The sequence below is a fragment of the Ctenocephalides felis genome, unplaced genomic scaffold, assembly GCF_003426905.1.
Source record: "Ctenocephalides felis isolate EL2017-DRISC unplaced genomic scaffold, ASM342690v1 CF-g0.4_SCAFFOLD_01886, whole genome shotgun sequence".
Classification (NCBI taxonomy): domain Eukaryota; kingdom Metazoa; phylum Arthropoda; class Insecta; order Siphonaptera; family Pulicidae; genus Ctenocephalides; species Ctenocephalides felis.
Window position 1 is genome coordinate 14,321,345 of NW_020538040.1, and position 21,869 is coordinate 14,343,213.

The window sequence follows — 21,869 nt, forward strand, 5'->3', positions numbered from 1 at the left end:
AATTCTAGCTAAAGTTCTAAAGCTCACTCATTAACTTCAAATAAATAGTTTTAACTTTTTTATATTTAGTTTATATAATTCTTATAAATATTAGACAATGTCCTTCATTTTAAATCCGATTGATTAAGTTTTGTTTATTTACTATTCTGTAATACATATATAAACGTCGTTGACCAATTCATAAACTCTTATATTTTGTCTATAAAATAAGAATAACGAAAATTGCAGTATTTACAATAATCTATTTGAAAACATTTAATATTACTCGAATAATTCATCACGATACGGGAAGTTCCGGCAATTTGTCTTAAGGCATGATGCCATATACTACTAGTTAGGTTACACTTTTTTATTCGAAGTTTTTCAATAATAGAAATATCAAGTATTTTACAATCCTCTCAAAGAAGGACATCTCAAAGTCGATTGATTTCAAAAATTTTAAATTCATAGTTTAATAAAATATCTTAATTCTAGAAAACTTAGGGAACTTATGTCAGTACATTTGACTGTGGTCTTAGTGGTAATATTATGTAGGATTACAGATCCAAAGTTTAAATAAACAAATGTAAAAAAAAATAACCAAAAAATAATCATTCAACAAAGCTCTGGATCGCACTTAAAAGCTCATGATTTTCAAACTATAGTTTGACTATAGTTATGAGCTTTCAAGTGTTGAAAACTATAACTATTGTTTGAAGATTATGAACTTACAAGTGCAATCCAGAGCTTTGTTGAAACTATGTTTATTTTTTGGTTATTGTGGTTAATTTTTATTACTTATGTTCATTTAAACTTTGGTTTCGTAACCCTAAATAACAATACCAATAGGATCACATTCGAAAGTATTGACGAGTGCCCAAATTTTCTAGAATTTACATTTTTCTAGAAATAATAACTGCATATATAGGATAATGTTTTGGCTAGTTTCGTAACTATGATCAATACTATCATGTACCCTGTTTAGGCTAGACGTTTAGTTTTGGGACACCCTGTAGTACATTGCTAGCAATAATAATAGATAATTTACCTTTAAACTATTTCAACAACTGTTCTCCAGCTGTCTAATTATCATCAATCCAATGCTCTAATAAATTCCAAATAATAAATCACAATATTATATTATGTTCTTTACTATTATTAATTTTAATTGCCACTAATCAAAGTTCCGTAACAACACCTAGGCGATCATCGCAACCGCACCTTGTCTTCACTCTCCTGCAGTTGTGATGTCATGCAGAATTCTTTCGACGGTTTTATTCGGAGGACTCGAGAGCCGCGAGAGACCTCGCCCAAACATATGTCCCTACCTGTGATTATTATAATTATCGGACTCGATGATAATGAGCCCCAAGCATCGATTTCAATTTTTTAAATGATACATAGATAAGTAGGGGAAATAGGGACAAAATGGTGTATATGGATGAAATGACACAGTTGCTTTATTTGAAAAATTGATGGTTTTAGTAACGTTTTCGCGGCTGTATAACATGAAGAAAGCCATAATAGTAATCGGGTCAGATGTTGAGCGTCATTGTCAAAGTCTTGTCGCAGTTATCAGTTCAAACGTGAACCGCGTCTTCAAAAATTTATTTTGAAGGTGATTTTGTCATGTTTTTGAGGACTCATTTAGGGGGCGTCTAATAATCACGTAAGGTTTTTGGGGGGGAAGAGGGGTTTGACAAAAACTCACAAAATATCACGTGGGGAAGAGAGGGGTTAGTAAGATATCACGTGTATTTAACTAATTAAAAAAATCAAACATTAAAAAAAAAATTACAGTTTTATCACGTCACTAAAAATACACGTGCAATCGGGAAGGAGGTGTAATTTTGAATATCATCATGTATCACCAAGGGGAAGGGGGGTCCAAAAATCCTTAAAAACTCGCTCACGTGATTATTGGACGTCCTTTTATTGTTATTTGTAATTATTTAAATTAAAATCAATGAACTTATGTCAGTACTAGAGATTTTGATCAATTGTATTGCAATTGCATCAATTGTATTGCAATTACCAGATGTTTGATAGAATTTTGATAATTTATTCAATATTGTTCACTTTCGGACGAAATGACGTGTCTATATAATGGTAAAAATGACATAGAACTATTTCATAAGAGCTACAGGGTAATTCATTCGAGGCTAAGTAAGAAGAAAATTGAAACCTATCAAAGGTGATTGGCTCTTGACTTCTCTGATTACTTCTAATAATAGACCAAATAATCTTGAATGATAAAAAAATGCTGAAATTTATTGCAAAGACCTATTTTACTGTTCTGAACCCTGCAAAGGCTGGGTATGATGAATGATTTAATTCCTTTGGGCTCATGTTTCATGTGCTGATGCCCCAAAGAAGACCAGAATGTTCTAAGAAATTAGTTCTTATCACGTCTCTCCCTATAATGCCATTTTGTCCGTACTATATGCACTAAATAGTTTTTGTTATTAGTTGCATTTTTCCTTAATAAATATGTTGTTCCTACTTAATTAGAAAACCATGTCACTGGTAGTCAATGCATGAAAGATGAGTAAAAACGATTAAGACTGATCATTAAATTAATAGATATCATTAAAAAAACAAAAAACCGTATCATTTTGTCCGTACTTCCCCTAATGGATAAGTCAAGGCAGTATGGGAAAGAGTTATTTCTCAATTAGAACTATTCTTAGTGATCTATAAGCTGTTGGTGCAATGTAATTCCTCATGATTATAAGGCAACCCAGTAGTTTATCATACATTTTATGATAAGATTACAAAACAAAACAAAAACAATTATCCTACAAAGTACAGTAATCTTCATAGCTAATTAATTTATCACTGTAAAAATATGTTGTTTTTTAATTTGTCATCTAGTTTTTTTCCTATAGGCGGCGTAAAAAAACAGTTTGGTGGCAAAAGGGTCCACTATTTCATTTAAAAAAAAAAAAACATTTTATTTGTATTAACGAACAACTGATTAAATTTTTGGGATGACAAGTCTAGCTGTTTCGGAGATCCAGTTAAAAAAGTATCTAAAAATGGTATTTGACAGTCAAAAATGACCATTAGACATATGCACATCAAATTATCAGATATTATATAGAGATTTTAATAATAGCAAATATTGTTTACAATTCTAATAGTTCCGTTTTTTTTTCAAAAATTTTAAAATTCTCAAAAATCTAATTTTTTCAGTTTTAAAAAAAACAATTTAAAATTTTATTTTTGGCCAGAAAGTTCTAGCAATTTGCCTTAAGGCACGATGCCATGCACCACATAGTTATTATTGATGCTATACATATGCACGAATGCTCCTTAATACTATTTCTACTTCAAATATAGGGGGCGTCCATTAATCACGTGATCGACTTTTTAAGGATTTTTGGACTCTCCCTCCCCCTTGGTAATACGTTGTGATATTCAAAATTACCCCCCCCTCCCCCACCAAACCTCACCTGTATTTGTAGTTACGGAAAAAATGGCAAAATTTTTGAATTTTTTTTTTGAAAATGTTAGGCTTTTTAAAAAAAAAATCAGATAAAAAATAAATACACGTGATATCTTACTATACCCCTCCCTCCTCCACGTGATATTTCGTAATTTTTTGTCAACCCTCCCGTCCCCTAAAAATCTCACGTGATTAATGGACGCCCTCAAAAAATTGACATCACCTCTGCTTGATATCAAGCTGTCAGAGACGGCAATAGAATCTGAAACATGTGGTTGCAAGAACAAAAATCTCTTCAAATTTGTGGAAGTTTTTTCATAGTTCATGTAATCCCAGCCTAACAAAGTATATTTCAAATGCAAACAATATACTAAGTAAGAAAGATCGATATATATCAATATAGGTGCATATAGGTCTCGGTGTACGACGGTGGTATCGTATTGGGTGTAGCTCGCGTGCTCGCGTCTCATAAATATTAATGCAATCACTCTTGACATTCCGCAATGGCTATTTACGACAAACTCTTAATATTGCACACAGATAGGTGCGATACCAACAATATGTATATGAGGCACATTATCAATTCACTAGATCTACGATTAACAACAATACTAATGTCAAAAGACACCAGAGTTTTGGGTAAAACAAAAATCTGAGTCGAACTATATAAAGGTTACATTTAATATGCAGCCCATTATCGAGACACCAGATCAACAAAGGAGTAACTGTCAATTTGTGTTCACCTGAGCCAACGGTGGTGTAATGGTTAAAAACGTAGTATGTATATCATAAACAAGTCGTAAGTTCGATACCGACCTCGGCCAGCTTGATATCAAGCAGTATGATATCAAATTTCCATCAAATAAAATCATTATTATAATTATAAAATATTTTTGAATTCCTTTGCTCCCAGGGGCTCAAATGCTTCCAAATTGATAAAAAAAAACAATTCTCCAAAAGTTTTAGTTCCTAATATTAACTTTAAGATAATCCGCACTCCAACCAAAGTTTCTTGTTTCTCCATCCCAAGTAAATACTTATTTTATAAAATATACCAAATTTTTGTTGTATTTTTTTTATTCATGATCAAAATAAGCAAATACAATGTTATTCTCAAAATTTTAATTCACTTGTCGCTAAAAAAATCTATAAAATAAATATAATTTTACTAATGTTATTTTCATAAGAAACTTTGGTTGGAGTGCGGACTATATAAAAGTTAATATTAAGAGCTAAAACTATCAGAGAATTTTCTTTTATCAATTTGGAAGTCTTTGAGACCCTGGGAGCAAAGAAATTTAAACATATCCATATTAAGGACCACTTTAATATATATACTAGCTATAACCGATCACGAGGTTGTAGTATTATACATTTAATTAACAATCTGAACAAAATTGCAGTTTTGTTACATATAAAGACCGATTCTGCCGCATAACAGACCAATGTTATGGCAAGGCTATGTTATGAAGAACTTTCCATACAAAATCGTTCCAAAATTGACAAAAGCCACGTGATTGCTGTGTATCAAGCGTTTTTCTAAGGTTGTCAGATATAAAACATAACCTGGAAACCGCACAAATGTCAAAAACCAATGTTGGAGAATAGGGTTTTTCTGACTCAGGTTCACAACATACGAGTTACGTTGCAGTTTATGTGTAAAACACCGGAATGCACAAGCAAATACATGACATTTTGACAGTATTCAGTATGATTCAGTAGCATAATGTATGGAAGTTGAACCGTAACATGGCCTTGCCATAACATTTTTCTGTTATGCGGCAGAATAGTCCCATAGTTATTACAATAAAAAATAAGCTATAAGGGATTCTATTTCAGAGACAAAAAACCCTAAATACACATCCTGGTCCAAAAAAAGCTGTTTTATCTAATACCTTAAGAAAATCTAAATAGAAATTAAGTGTAAAACATCCACAAAAAGACGAAATTTCACAAGTTTAGACCAGGTTCAAAAATGATTAATAGAATTGTGAAGTATGCAGGAGGGTTGAAACTGGGTTGCACGTATTTTTTCGATATCTCGTTATCAAAAATAAATAATTGAGCCAACACATGTATTAAAGAATAAATATTAGAGTTGAACAACCTTTGATACGAATTTTTTTCTTTATGTAAATTTGAGCTTTTAAGCTCAAAAAATCTCAAAATAAAATGAAAAAAAATCTAGATTAAAAATGATGTATTTACTGTAACAATTTTTAGGAAATAGGGGTTAGTAGTAAGAGTGTGAAAATTTAAGGTTAACAATGGTAATTATATAGTATATGTATTATAGAAATGAAATAAAGATGAAAATCGGCCCAAAAAAATAAAAAAAGTCTTAGGGGTAGCTAGCCCTGACCACTTGATTTCAATGAAAATATGGGAAAACTTTCTTGAAGATACACCTAACAGTTTCAGATAGACTATAAGACTATAAGACAAGATAGACAGACGCACACATACATTCATTTATATATATATATATATATATATATATATAAACAAGGTTTTATGTGTATCAATTACACTGTTGATATATGTTAATATTCAATAATAAACGGCAATCGCGACCCAATTAGTAGTAATTTGTTAATATCAAAAACAATATACTGTCAACTAATCGAATTAAAGTAATTATCTAATTAAAATAATAACTATACATTTCATCAAATAATGATTCGATAATCGGCTACGATTAATCTAATCGATTGAAATATGTCACAGGGTCGTACAGTTATATGTAATTAAGAAAATAAACAAACGAATAGACAGGGAGCAAGCGGTAAATGATTTTAAAATTCTGTCGAGATAATAATTATTAGAAATATGAGATGGGGATTAATGAATTTTAACTAGACTCGATTAGGTTTCGTTTGTATATGTTTTTTGTTTCTTGTGAACATATATAAAAGTCGTCCACCAATTATAAGCACTTACATTATATTGGATTTATAAAATACGAATGATGTACAAACAGTATTTATAATAATTATTTGAAAATATTTAAGCAATAATAAAGCAATTGTTATTTCTCATTGATACATTTTTAATGATTTACTAGCAAACCGGGCGAACTCCGTTTCACCACCAGATGGTTTCATTTTATGTAACAAAAGATGAAGAAAAAAATTGCTTGCTGTTGAAATTGAATAAAAATTTGTACAATACACGTGATTGATTTGATGGTTTCCAATTGAAATGTAAGGAAACGAATAACTTTTTTTCACTTTTTTGCACAATTTCACAGTGAACACAATGCCGGTTTGTCACATGAAATTAACTGAGCAGAGAACAATGAGTAGCTGTCAAACAAAAAATATTAGTTTGTAGTGCATGCTAAGTATCAGAGATGACGCTGTATGTGAAAAAAGAAAAAGTGTTCGCCACTTTTCTGTTGAAATCTTTCTTCAATTTTCTTTCAGTTCAATACTTTAATCATACACTTAGTAAAGTGTACCAGAAGTAATAAAATAAAATAAATATATCAAAGATCTTCGTCTGTTTATACTGTTCAGCTTCCACAGATTGGTAACAGTTTTGTTAGCAGCAGAAAGATCCTAGATTTGGCAACATCGGTGGGACCTTCTACAGGTCCGAGGTTTTAGGGTATCATTGGTGGTCCCTAAACTTACAACCCCCACTATTAAGGGGTAGTACCAGCAAATTGCCTTAAGGCACAGTGCCATGCTCCACTAGTCAAAGTTCTATTTATTAACATATATCAATAGTTTGTAAATCCAAATGAAACTTTTATATAAGAAGGCGTCCATTAATCACGTGATCGATTTTTAAGGGTTTTGGACCCTCGTCCCCCTCGGTGATACGTGATGATATTCCAAATTACTCCCCCCTTTCGCACCAAACATTTTTAGTTACGAGGCATAATTGTAAAATTTTTGATTTTTTTGAAAATGTTTGGATTTTTAAAAAAAATCAGGTAAAAAATAAATACACGTGATATCTTACTGTACCCCTCCCTCTCCCACGTGATATTTTGCGATTTTTTGTCAAAACCCCCGCCCCCCTTAAAACGTCACGTAATTCATAGACGATCTCCCCCCCTAAGTAATACAGAAGTATTTCAAAATTATAGTTCTACCAGCTCTCTTCCTAAAATTAGCCGCCGCTACCGTTTGTAACAGTAGTTAATTTATGTGAGAATTTATGAATAATGTCACATATTATCCAATTAGTAAAAATAGGTGGGCTTATTAAAAATTTGCAATTTTAATTTACACTGTAAGACCTTGCCGTTTTCAGGTTAATTTGATCAATAATGCTTATGATTTATATCTATTCAATAGATGCCAAATAGATTTTAATCTGGCAATTTGTAAAAAATTTAATCGTGTAATATAACTGTCGGCACTTATATAAAAGATGCAGATGGAAAATGTATTATGAATTTAGATGGCAAGAAAAATCTCGAAATATCACGTAAAAGAGGAAGGGGTATAGTAAGATATCATGTATATTTATTTTTTACCTGATTTTTTTTTAAATCCAAACATTTTTAAAACAAAAATAAAAATAATATTAACTTTTTCTCGTAACTAAAAATACAAGTGATGATTGATTGGAAAGAGGGGATAATTTTAAATAACACCAAATATCACCAAGGGAGAGGGGGGTCCTAAATTCTTAAAAAATAGATCAGGAGATTAATGAACTCCCCTTAAGTTTAAGGTTATAAGACCAGTTGTTGAAAAAAATCGGCACATTAATCGATAAGAAAATCAATTTATTAAATTCATCTAATCATAACCATAAATTACTCGTCGATCAACCCAATAATAATAAATCTATAAAACTTATTTCCCACCACATCAAAACCTTTAACAAACAATGTCGTAGCAAACCTAAAGACCATTATATTGTTATATTTGTGATCGAGTGATAAAACAGTCTTTGAAAGACATTTACAAAGCATTTTTCATTGCGACATTTCATAGAAAAGAATTGAAGCTATAATCGTTACAGACGTCTCAGGCAAAGAAAGAATTGTCTTGTTATTACATTAGCCTTGGCAGCTATGAAAGATTACTGTAAACTATTAGCCATAAAAATCGATTTATTTATAATATAAATCTTAAAAAACAATGAAAATATTTTTATATATGAATGAGGTCAGATGGAATGAGATACATATATGTAGTATCCAAGGAGTATACAATTTAGGCAACCTTGACCTGTGATAATGGACGTTCCCATAAATTTTATTGTTATTTGGTTTTGTTTCGTTTTATTAGGTTAAATAAAAATAATGAACAGTATTTTCTTGATGTTGTCCATGCTTGCCAATGTTTTTCTAAAATATTTTCATCAGTACAATTTAGAGGTTGCATTTTAGTTGGAACAAGTTCATTGACAAATGTCTATATTTTGAACCAAATAAGCGTTATTGCTCAAAGAATATATTTAAGTACTTCGGCCTTGGAACTACAAGGTTGGAAGTTCAAATCCCAGGTTGCAAACAACCTGATGTCAAGCAGTAGTAAGGTTCACTTTAAAATATAGATAAAAAATATGTGCAAGTAAAAATGGCCTTTTCAGGCATTGTTGTAAAATTAAATGCTAATTAGAAGTATATAAATAATATAATCACAAAGAGTAAAAATAGTCATTGGGTTGTCTTCAACAGCAATCTGAAGAAAACTAACGAACAATTGCTAAATGTCTTAATGAAATAACTAATATAATTTTTTTTAGAAAAATATTTATATGGGCCTACACCCATGTACAAATTTTGTTTAGCAGAAACAATTAAAGTATAAAATAAACAATGGATTTATTACGCTGTATTTATTTTAAATAGCAAACATATTCCATATTGTCGCATTATTTAAAAATGTTATCTAATCTTAACAAATGATAGTGTTAAAAATGTCATTCGAAGATAATTCAAGAGCAGACAAATTCTAAATATTTGAATCGCTAAAACAATTTCTTGAATTAGCAAACAATAAATTATGACAAGGCTAAACGACGAAAAAAGGCGATTTAAAAGGCGTGGTGCATTTGCCATATAATCATATTAGGCATTGTACAATGGAATATATTACATGCAATTATTTTTGTTCTAGGTGTCAGAGGCAAAAGCCATTTATCATACACCGATTTATTCATATGTTAAAATGAAGTGATAAATCAATAGATAGTTGGATTTAAGACGAAGATCTTCTTATATTGATAGGAGTATTTAACTGGCCAAATAATAACAAGTTGTTGGAGTATCTTCTTATTACATTATTAATGATTTTTTGTAACAAAAAATAATTTAGTCAGATTTAGATTAAAAAATCATGGCTAGCGGTTTTATTGCCAAATCCCAAATCTAGTATCAGAGCTCAATCTACATCCTTGATGACTCAAATATTCTGTCAGTTTTACCACCAACTTCCACAGAAAATTATCCTGTATTAATCCTTGATGACTTACATATTCTAACAAATTTTTCTCTAACTTCCGCAAGTTATTAATTAAATATTTATCCTTTAAGAATCACATATTCTTGCATATTTTCTTCCAAATTATCCTTCAAGATCCACATTTTCCTGCAACTTCCAAAAGGAAATTCTATCTTTATCCGCAATGATCCATATATATCTGATACAACTATCTACAGCTTTCAAATATAATTATCATAATTTCAACCTTCATATCATGAGCCACATTTTCCTCCAGCTTCAAAAAAAATATTATCTTATATTTATTCTGTAAGAAGCACATTCTGACATATTTTCCTCAAACTTCCAGGAAATAAAAATTATCTTTGATGACCCACATATTCTAATAATTTTCTCGAACTTCCAAAAAAATATTATCCTATATTTATTCTTTAAGACTCACATTCAACTTCTAAAAGGTAGTTATCCTTGATAACCTTCATATTCTGACACATTTTCCTCCAACATGCAGAAGATAATTATCCTATATCTATCCTTCAGAGCCCACATATTTTAACACATTATCCTCCAATTTTTTTAAAAAAAATTGTATAATCTTATATTCATCCTTAAGGACCTAAATTTTCTGACAGGTTATTATCCAATATCTATCCTTGATGACTAACATATTCTGACATATTCCAAACTTTAAGACCCACATTCTGACATAATTTTCTCCAACTTCCAAAAGACAATTATCCTTGATGACCCACAAATTCTGACACACAGTCCTCTAATTTCCAAAGGAATATTATTCTTTATTTATCCTTGACGACCTACATATTGTGAGTAGTTACCCACCTTATCCACCGACTTCCAAATATAATAATCAAATATTCATCCTTGACGGCCTACACAATCTGACACATTTTCCTTTAACTTCCAAAGATAATCATCCTATATTTATCCTTGATGAGCAACATATTCTGACATATTTTGCTCTAACTTCCAAAGATAATTATCCTAAATTTATCCTTATTGTCCTACATGCTCTGACAAATTTTTCTCCAACTTCTAAAAAATATCCTCGATGACCTACATGTTCTGAGACGTTTTGCTCCAACTTAAAAATAATTATCATAAATGACATCCAACATCCAGAAGATAATAATTCTATATTTATCCTTCAATATCCACATATTCTGACACATTTTCCTTCAACTCTAAAAAAAAATCTTATATTCATTCTTGATGAGTTAGAAGATAATTATCTTATATTTATTCTTAATAACCAACATGCTCTGACAAATCTTCCTTCAATTTCCAAAAGATATTTATACTTGATGACCTACATGTTCTGACACATTTTCCTCCAACTTACAAAAGATGATTATCCTATATGACCCACATGCTCCAACATCCAGAAGATAATTATCCTATATTTATCTTTTAACATGTAGGTCATCAAGAAAAAATATCTTTTGGAAGTTAGAGAAAAGTTTGTCAGAGTATGTATCCTTGATGACCTACAAGCTCTGACGCAGTTTTCTCCGACTTCCAAAAGATATTTATCCTTGATGACCTACTTGTTCTAATACATTTTCCTACAACTTACAAAAGATAATTATCCTATATGACCCACATTCTCCAGCATCCAGAAGATAATTATCCTATATTTATCCTTCAACATGTAGGTCATCAAGAAAAAATATCTTTTGGAAGTTAGAGAAAAGTTTGTCAGAGTATGTATCCTTGATGACCTACATGCTCTGACAAATTTTCCTACAACTTCCAAAAGATATTTATCCTTGATGACCTACTTGTTCTAACATATTTTTATCCAACTTAGAAAAGATAATTATCCTATATGACCCACATTCTCCAACATCCAGAAGATAATTATCCTATATTTATCCTTCAACATGTAGGTCATCAAGAAAAAATATCTTTTGGAAGTTAGAGAAAAGTTTGTCAGAGTATGTATCCTTGATGACCTACATGCTCTGACAAATTTTCCTACAACTTCCAAAAGATATTTATCCTTGATGACCTACTTGTTCTAACATATTTTTATCCAACTTAGAAAAGATAATTATCCTATATGACCCACATTCTCCAACATTCAGAAGATAATTACCCTATATTTATCCTTCAAGACCCACATATTCTGACACATTTTTCTCCAACCTCCAGAAGATAATTAACCTATATTCCCCCTTAATGATCCACATATTCCGACACATTTTCGTCCAACTACCAAGAACTAATTATCCTCTTCCTCCAACTTCTAAATATTTATCCTTGATGACCTACAAGCATATGACAAATTTTCCTCCTGCATCCAAAAGATAATCATCCCATAATTATTCTTTTTAACCCACATATTGTGGCACATCTTCCTCTAACTCCCAAAACTCCATATTGTCCTCCAACCTGAACTTGATAACAAATCATGTCATCGCAATTCTCGTACAATCTCCGCCTCTCGCAACGCATTCCCAGCGTACCTTCAAATCCTGAGGAATTTTGTGATTTTTTTCGTTTTCGCCACATCGTAATAAGTAAATTGCCTTGATTACCTGTTATACAAATCGGCAAATATATATGTTTACATCACCTTGAGTGCAGTAAACCGTACCCTTCTTAAGCGCATTTTAAGTCACATTTAATAACCGATAATTTCAACTCCATAAATATCGGCTAGCGTTTTAACGTGTGCGAAGGTAATGATATGTAATTAAGTCATGTACCCCATGTGTCGCTTTCTATCACTAAGACACATTATGATATTATATCGTACTTAAATTTTACACCTCAATCTCGTTGAGGATATGCTGAAGGTGAAGTAGATCACGAGGAATTGGTAATCCTGTAAAATAGGAAAAGTGATATAAAGATAGACTTTTGCGTTAGGGTAGAGCAGGGCACAAAGATCCAATTTGACTTTCAGTAATTATATTGCAAAAACTACATCAACTACATCACAATAAATAGCACATATCGAGCAAACAACTATCAAACTATGTTCAGTAAAATCCCAGCCAATTCATCATTATAGAAATGTTTTTGTTTTTGTTCTAAAATTTGTCATCTGGTCCTTTGTGCACCATAGGCGGAGTAAAAAGAGACAACCTGGAGCCAAAAAATTCACTATTAACTTCCCAAGGAGGAGTGTCTTAAATCTCGATATCCTATACCGCTACTTTTTTACTTGATTTATAAACAATACCTGCACCATTTACTTTAACCATAAGTGATCTCTCCCTAGAAGGTATATTGCAAATGCATTGCCAATATGCTCTTGTCAAAGCATCCTCCTCTCCTCTTCTATTTAAATTGTGCAATATTCTGTCGTGTTATGGACACAAAGCATGTTTTATTAAATTATAATAGATATAATTGGACAAGCCATAATTCAACGAGTACATGGTTGTGCCACGTAATAAATTTTCTTTGATTTACTGGCGCATTATTCTCATAGAGAACGAATAGAAAATCATTTTAAACATTCATCGCTTAATATAAAAGCTAGACGAAAAATCGTAAAATAATATTTGGGCAAGATGTTCGTCTAATAAATAAATAAATATCATAACAAACGCATGAATTTTACGGTACGTGTACATAATTGACTTAATAAGGATAGAAATTCAGCTATTCAGATACAATTGTCAACTGTTCATTTTGAAAATAATTTTTTTGCTTTTACTAAAAAATAAACAATACAATTTCCAATTGATTTCTTTCAAAAATACTTATAATATCTCTTACTGTATAAATTAAATTTAGTTGTAAAATCTTTCACTTTTGCAATTATCCATTTCATGTTCAAAAAATGTATTTTATTAAAGTGTTAACGTAAACTGTAATCAGTAGCTTTTGTTTCATGTATTTTGTGTGGGCGACGAAAATGTAAACTTCGATGAATATTTCCTGTTGACTGAATTGAAGCCGATTATTACATATCAAAAAGTTCAAGCAATTTGTCTTAAAGCAAAATGCCACTTACACCTACTTATAAGTTACAGAAGACCTTTTACTTATAAATCACAAAAAAGAACAAATGGCACCAATTAAGATAAAAGTATAAAAAAGAGTGGATATCATAAAACTCTAGAGCCTCCCCCCATAAAATATCCAGTGTGATTTTTATAAAAAAATGCGACCATAACATATGTATTACAAACGTATGATAGAATTAACGTATGATTGTATTATAAGAAAAAATGAGTGATTATAAAAAATTAAATGATTAGTTAAATAACTATCAAAGCAAAATTCATGAAGTAATAAGAGTTCATAAAAATTTTGTTAAAAAATACATATTAATATTATGTTTTTTAATTTGGTTTTTGTTTTTTAGTTTAATAAATTCATGCATCGCATTGATTAAATAATGTAACTATTATTGTCTAATAGCATTTTCCGTGGCGACAAGTGGCAAAAGTCCACGTACCCAGACAACAGAATTAGTATGCTATGTGTAAAGACATTTTTTTAGCTGTACAAAGAGAAGTTATGAGTTTCAATAAATGCATTCAGCAACTGCATTAAGAATGAGTAATTGTTCCCCTAGTGTTGCTCTCTTAGAAAAACTCTGTTATGAGTTGGTATTATTTATATGAGTCCAACATACCCAGACAAAAGACCTAGTCTGACACGTGTAAAAGTTATGAGTATCAATAATTGCATTAAACGAGTGAGTAATCTTTCTCTTAAAAAAAAACTCTACTACAATCTTATTAAAATTCTACCAGAGGTTTTAGTTGGTATTATTTATGAGTCCAACAGACTCGGACAAAAGACCTAGTCTGGCACGGATAAGAGCATTTCTTTAGTTATACATAGAAAGTTACGAGTTTCAATAACTGCATTAAAGAGGTGGGTTATCCTTCCCCCAGTGTTGCTCTTTTAGAAAAACTCTATCATAATTTTATTAAAATTTTACCGGAAGTTTTAGTTGGTATTATTTATATGAGTCAAGCATACCCAGACAAACGAACTAGTCTGGCACGTGTAAGAGCATTTTTAGCTATACAAAGAAAAGTTACAAGTTCCAATAACTGCATTAAAAAAGAGTTGCTCTTTTAAAAAAACTCTACTCTGATTTTATTAAAATTTCATCGGAGGTTTTAGTTGGTATTATTTATATGGGTCCATACCCAGACAAAAGACCTAGTCTGGCACGTGTAATAGCATTTCTTTAGCTAGACAAATAACAGTTATGAGTTTGAAAAACCGCATTAACCAGTGAGTAATCTTTTCCCCAGTATTGCTTTATTAGAAAAACTCTACTATAATCTTATTGAAATTCCGCCGGAGGTTTTAGTTAGTATTATTTATACGAGTCCAACATACCCAGACAAAAGACCTAGTCTGGTACGTGTAAGAGCATTTCTTTAGCTATACGAAGAAAAGTTTCAAGTTTCAGCAATTACATTAAATCAGTGAGTAATCTTTCCCCCAGTGTTGCTCCGTTAGAAAAACTCTACTATAATCTTATTAAAATTCCACGTGCCCACTGATTGATTCGCGCGTGGGCATCGCTCGGAGTAAAGTGACACCGTGCACTTCGACGAGAGCGCCATACGGAACACGCGCTCGAATTCGATTGCGAAAATTTCGTTTTCGATGCCCACCTCGACCGGCGAACGAAAACTGGTTCAAATTCGCTTCCGGAGGAATTGACCAGATTCAAATTCAAATTCAAATTCACTTCCCACATTTTTGTTTAGTAATGACGTTTTGTTTATATCATGACGATAGGTTTTTTTTTGAGATCAACCCATATGGAGATACAGGATTGTACGAGCAAGTTCAACCTTAGCATTCAGAAATACCAAGAAGTAGTAATTAATTGTATGTGTATATGACATTGAATAAAATATATCATACAAAATAAACTGTATCTAATTGAAAAACTTTACTAAACTTCTAAATAAAACAGTCATTCGCAAATATACAAAGGGATACAAATTATTAAGAGGACAGTTCACAAATAATGATTTGGTTCTCTTGAGGACGTCAGAATATCACCCTGAAGGACAAAATTATACACTGTAATCAGCCTTCGCCGGGCTCAAACTGGGAAAGAGGTCTTTGAAATAAGTGCAAGCCTCTTCTTTTAACCAGTTGATCCTTAGGTCTATTTTTAAAACAGACAGAAGTTGAACCTTTGCCAGGCTCAAGACTGGGAAAGAGGTCTTTGAAATAAGGGCAAGCCTCTTCTTTTTACCAGTGGATCCTTAGCTCTGTTTTTAAAAGTAGTTAAAGTAAAAGTTGAAAGACAATCGCCTTTGATAGATTTTAATTTTTTTTCTTGGCCTCTAATAGACTACACTGTAGTGTTCGCGAGATAGAACTATGTCCTTTTATCCATTGCATAAGTATATAATTTTGTCTAAAACTGAATAAATTTGAAGAAACATTAAAATTCCATCAATTCCAATCAATGTCTGATTATTGCAATAAAATTGATCGAAATCACTAGTACTGGCATAAGTTCATTGGTTTTAATAGAAATAACTACAAAACAATAACAAGTAACAATTAATAAGCCCCAAAAACATGTCAAAATCAATTTCACAATAAACTTTCGTAGGTCTTTGAACTGAACTGCGACAACACTGTGACAATGACGCTCAACATCTGATACGATTGTGATTATAGTTTTTTTCATGTTATTTTTAAATATAGCAACTATGTCATTTTGTCCATATATACCAATGGTCGGAAAACTTTTCGAACCATTACCCCAAAATTTTTTGTGCAACCTCTCATTACCCTACCAAAACACCAACTTGACCAAAGGAGCCGATTGGAATCTATTTGCAACATATTTCTGTATTACTTGCCATTACCTGCAAAATAACGGTTTGCTACATTGTTTCAACGTAATCAATTTTTAAGGATTTTTGAACACCTCCTTCCCCCTTGGCGATATGTGGTGATGTATAAGATTACTCTCCTTCTCCCAAATGTATTTTTAGTACCTAAAAAAATCGTAAAAATTTTGGATTTTTTTTAAACAAAATCGAATTTCTTTTAAATGCAGTTAAAAATAAACCCCTTAGTTAGTTCCCTAAACTAATTAACGAGTTTGTCAAATTTCACGCGAACCAAACCTCGGGTATGCCTAGTTGAGGTAAGATAAGATAAGATGATATTTGATTACGCCCATTTGCATCAGCTACCTGCATATGAAAATCTCGTCAAAATCGGTCCAGCCGTTCTAGAAATTAGCTCAAACAAACAGACAGACAACAAATTTGAAAAAAAAAGTTAATTTAGTATTTATACCCTAATGGAACATGGGTTAATAAATATTCATTTACAATAGACAACTGATCCTGCATCCTTGTTGGATCTGCTAGAAATCCAAATGCTCAAATCTTCCATTAGACATTTGAGAAACTATAAACTCAACACATAATAAAGAGGCGAAGGTATGCATAATGAATGGATTCATGATTTCGTGATTTCAACAGCCACTTTCGTTTTTAATGTTAGTCAAACACAATTAGACGATAATGGCCTATGTGCACTATGGCGTTATGATATTAAATGACAGATTGCAATAAATATTATTTATCGACATATTTGTATTTAGATATTAGATGGGTGTGAAAGAAAAGCACGAGGTATATAATTAATAGGCCATTAACTTAGAATCATACTTTGTGAGAACGATTGATTTCGTATCATTAAAATATCACGATGGTAGTTAATAAGTCGAGTTGATTAGAAAGAAGGTGTGTAAGATTAACGCTATTGGAAACAATATCGAATGATTTATTGTTAATGCTTATCGACACAAATTAGTGATCGGTTTAAGCATTCAATAAGTAGAAATACTTGTATAATAGAAAACAGTGCTCAAGAAAATATCTACTACCAAATATCAAAAAATCATCAATTATCTAATACAGTGGCACTCGACGTACGAGTGCCCCTACATACGAGTTTTTCGAGATACGAGCCGCCAAAAGAGCAATTCGTTGCTTCGGCATACTAGTAGTATTCGAGATACGAGCTTTGAGCGAGTAAGAGCTCTGTCGAAAAATGTTAATAGCAAATGAAAACATGAAAAACGTAAAAAAATGAAAATCCGGGCTCTGGACCTTCAAGTAGTCGAGGATTTTTCTACCATAAAAATATTTTGGCTGTTTTATGATAGTAAATAATTTTATAGTTAATCATTTCAATTATAAATAAATATTAAATATGTAGTAACAATTTATCCACGCAATTATACCAAGGATTATCGCAAAAATCGATTTTGTGCAGTAAATCAGTCCTCACAAGCAGCTCCGATTTTATTCACATTTTTCATTTCTATTTTTTTTTATATTTAAAATCAGAAACACCCCAGAAGAAGAAAAATCCAAAAAAAATTTAAAGTGATAAGTATGTAATTTATATAAGAAAATAAATTTAGGAGTGGTTTTCTTTGAAAACTAAAATTATTTGTACTAGTATATTACTTTTGTGTCAAGAATAGTTTCATGTGTGGGTCAAAAAATATATGTTTTTTTTTCTTTTAAATCAATTAGTTTCATAAGTGCCATTTCCACCAAAATTAAAATTAATCGTATTTCTCATTCCATTATTAGAATTAACTCTAATATAAAATGCATAATGATTCATTCTAGCAGTATGTTTGCTTTAAGACATAAGAATTCAGTGTGATAAATATTGAACTTGCTTGTCGATACTGTGGATGTCGTCTATAGGCGACACCCGTACACACAGTTCGTTATGCGGATGTCATCTATAGACGACACCCGTGCACACAATTTGTTATGTCGTAGGCAACGTCGAAGCGAAAGAGATAAATGTGCTCGTAACTCATAAAACTGTGAAAACTTCTTTGAAATTCAAATAATTTTCAAATATTTGCAACTAAAATGGGGCAATTCTGCGGTAACACAGCCCCGAACATAGCATTGTCATCGTAGATGATGTAATCATAAGATTCTTTCTTGCTTGTTTATCGGTAAAATACGCCTGATCGCACAACAAATAACTTAGACACTTTCACAGTTTTCACTACCAAGAAGCAAGCATAACAGAGTTGTCATGACAACGCTATATTATGGGCTCTGTTACGGCAAAATTGCCATACAGGATCTTCATTATCATAATCGCTTAGAAAAGAAATAAATTCTGTTTAAATAATTAAATTGCAAATACTCCCAAAAATTAGTACTAATCAAGCAGCAATCATTTTGAAAAAAAAAACTCAAAGCGAGGCGAGGATGTACTCAAATTCAAACCTGTGCCTGAGAGTTTGCAACTAAAATCACAAATATAAGTTCCTGAACCGACCGTTAGATAGCATCATGTTTTACCACTAATAATTCTTCAGCTCAGAAACGAACCTCAAAACATTTATTTCGTTAGAAGAACACACGTACGTTTCTGCATAGATAATATGAGAAAGGTGTCCGCGATATTGTTTGTTGTTTGTTATAGACAAACAGAAGTGTGGCAAGATAAATAATATTTATAATTGTTATCATATCAAAAGATAACGTACATTGAGTTATCATATCAAAAGATAACGTACATTGAGATTAATTTTAGCACCGTCTATTTTCGTATTATCGCAACGTTAATTTTATTGGTTCAGTAAATTTTTCATAATTTCATATTGTGTTTTGATGGCACCAAATTTTCAGAAAAGGATCCAAAATCTACTTATTGCACTGATGTTATGAAAAATCTTCATACGACAATTTGGTATAAATTTAAATTATTTGTTACTCCTGTTTATCATAATAACAATCGGTCCGTGTCGCTTGCTTCTCATTATTAACTTCCCGTAGGGCAAGTTATAGTAATCGCAAAAAAATCGAAAATGAAAATTTTTATATATCTTTACGTTTCAGAGGTTTCTGAACATTTTGGCATACCTTAGAAAAAATGGATGTATGTGTGTGTGTGTGTGTGTATGTGTGTGTATGTATGTATGTATGTGTGTGTATGTATGTGCGGATACAAATTTTCGTCGACGATTTCGGGAACACGGATCAACCGATTTGAATAATTCGAAAAACATTCGATCCGTATTGATAAGGAGACGTGCTGATTAGTTTTTGGCAAAGGCAGGTCAAGCCGTTCCGAAGATACGGGGCAAAAAGTTCCGAAAACGGTAACTCAGTTTTTAAGAGAACGAAGCGTCCGATTTTAATAATTCAAAAAACATTTTATTTGTATTGACAAGATGAAAAATCGATACAACTTTCATGAAGGTAGGTCCAGCGGTTTCGGAGATATAGAGGAAAAAGTAAAAAAAATGAGCCATTTGGCGGTCAAAAAATGATCATTAGACATATGCACATCAAATTATCAGACATTTTATAGAGATTTTAACAATAAGTATACATTTTGTTAACATTCCTATCGGTTCCGTACCAATGCTTATGCGTTAGACAGCGACGCGGCGCTTACGCGCTTTATATTTTGTCCCTATGTAGTTAAAGCAGTACGATTGCTTTGAAAAAAAAGTTCAGATCTTCCACAATATGTCAAAATAAAGAAAAAAAAAATTTTTTTTTTCAAAAAAAACTAATTTTTTGTCCAATTTATAGTTTTCCAAAAATCTTATTTTTTCAAAGTAATTTTTTTTCAAAAATGTTAATCGTTTTAAAAAAATAATAATAATTTTTGGTACGGGAAGTTCCAGCAATTTGCCTTAAGGCACGATGCCCTAATTGCCTTAAGACAGAATTCCACTTACAGCTAGTTATGATTTTATCTAACATTTTTAATATATCGCGAAGTAGAACTTGCGACAACCGTCCGATGAGTGGAGTGACTAGGGCGGATGCTGAACACGTCATTATGGAGGAAGATAGTAAGGTAAAAAAATTCCCTCCTAACCAATTCTATAACATTATTGACAAAAAAGGAATATATAGTGCGCTATATATTTATATACAATCAAATAAAATAAAATTGTAAAGATAACTTATAAAATGTATATGACTAATGTACGTGTATCAAAGTCAACAAATAAACAATAAAAAAAAAACCTCCGATAACAAATTCAAAATAGATAGGATCTCGGCGTATAAAAAGGATGATGATCATTGAATCACATCAGGTGAAAATATTCTACTGCTTACAGTGATCATTAAATACCCATACAAAAACGATTATCCAGAAATGTCGATTTCCAGAACCATAATGACAAAAAATATAATAATAATAAATTACGGTAAATATATCACGTTACCTCAATGACAAATGAATCAACGCCTGATTTATATTTTTATGCATTAAATAGATCTATTTTTGCAAAAAAAAAAACGATTGTAAAATGTTTAAAAAAATCACTCACATTGGTGTCGTATCGTTTGCTGGCGGATCTCCTCAAGGTACTTGAAGAATAACTATTTTCTGTTTCTCCATTCACCTTAGAAGAAATATCCAGGAGACACCGCGCTGATAATTCTGCTAATTCAGCGATTGGCTGAACCTACAATGTATAATGATAATTGTTTAATATTATTAAATGACATTTTTAAATGAATAATAATGTAAATTTTTTCACTTACCGTAACCGTCACACTTTCTTCGCTCGACTTGATCATTTCAATCACCTCCTCCCGAGTCCTGGTTTCAACTTTAACCCCATTTACTTCCAACAATCTATCACCAGGCAACAATCCAGTAGCTCCTCCCACAGTTCCCGGTTCGGCAAAAATAACAGCCTTAAAATTCTTCTTGCCCTCTGCATCTTTTGAATCAGATTTATCTAAAATCATAGCCCTTCTCAAACTGAATCCAAAATCATTTTTAGGTCCTTTTTGGCGGTAAATGGTCAATGTTCGCGGTGCTGGAAGAATTATTGAAGGCAAATCTGGAAGTGGAAGATCAACATCTTCGAATGTGGCGACTCTAGACCATCTGTGGTATCCTTGGGATTCTCCAACAGGACTTAAAGAAAATGGAGGTGTTGCAAAACTTGAGTTTGTGGATGTAAGAGACTCCGCACTCGGTGAGGTTGAAGTTAATACCTGAAAACAAAAGTGAAGATAATAAATATA

At 31.6% G+C, this 21,869-nt stretch overlaps 1 protein-coding gene across 4 annotated transcripts in view; it reads right to left on the reverse strand.

Moving 5' to 3' along the window:
* The window catches only part of LOC113377881 (unconventional myosin-XVIIIa), a 286,825-nt gene that overhangs the window by 201,662 nt on the left and 63,294 nt on the right, over positions 1–21,869 (reverse strand). For all 4 annotated transcript variants that reach the window (XM_026618327.1, XM_026618324.1, XM_026618325.1 and 1 more), the window contains exons 5-6: positions 21,378–21,839; positions 21,161–21,298 (exon numbers count right to left, since the gene is read on the reverse strand). In XM_026618327.1, the coding sequence (XP_026474112.1) occupies positions 21,161–21,298; positions 21,378–21,839 (600 nt within the window). The remainder of the gene's footprint in view (positions 1–21,160; positions 21,299–21,377; positions 21,840–21,869) is intronic.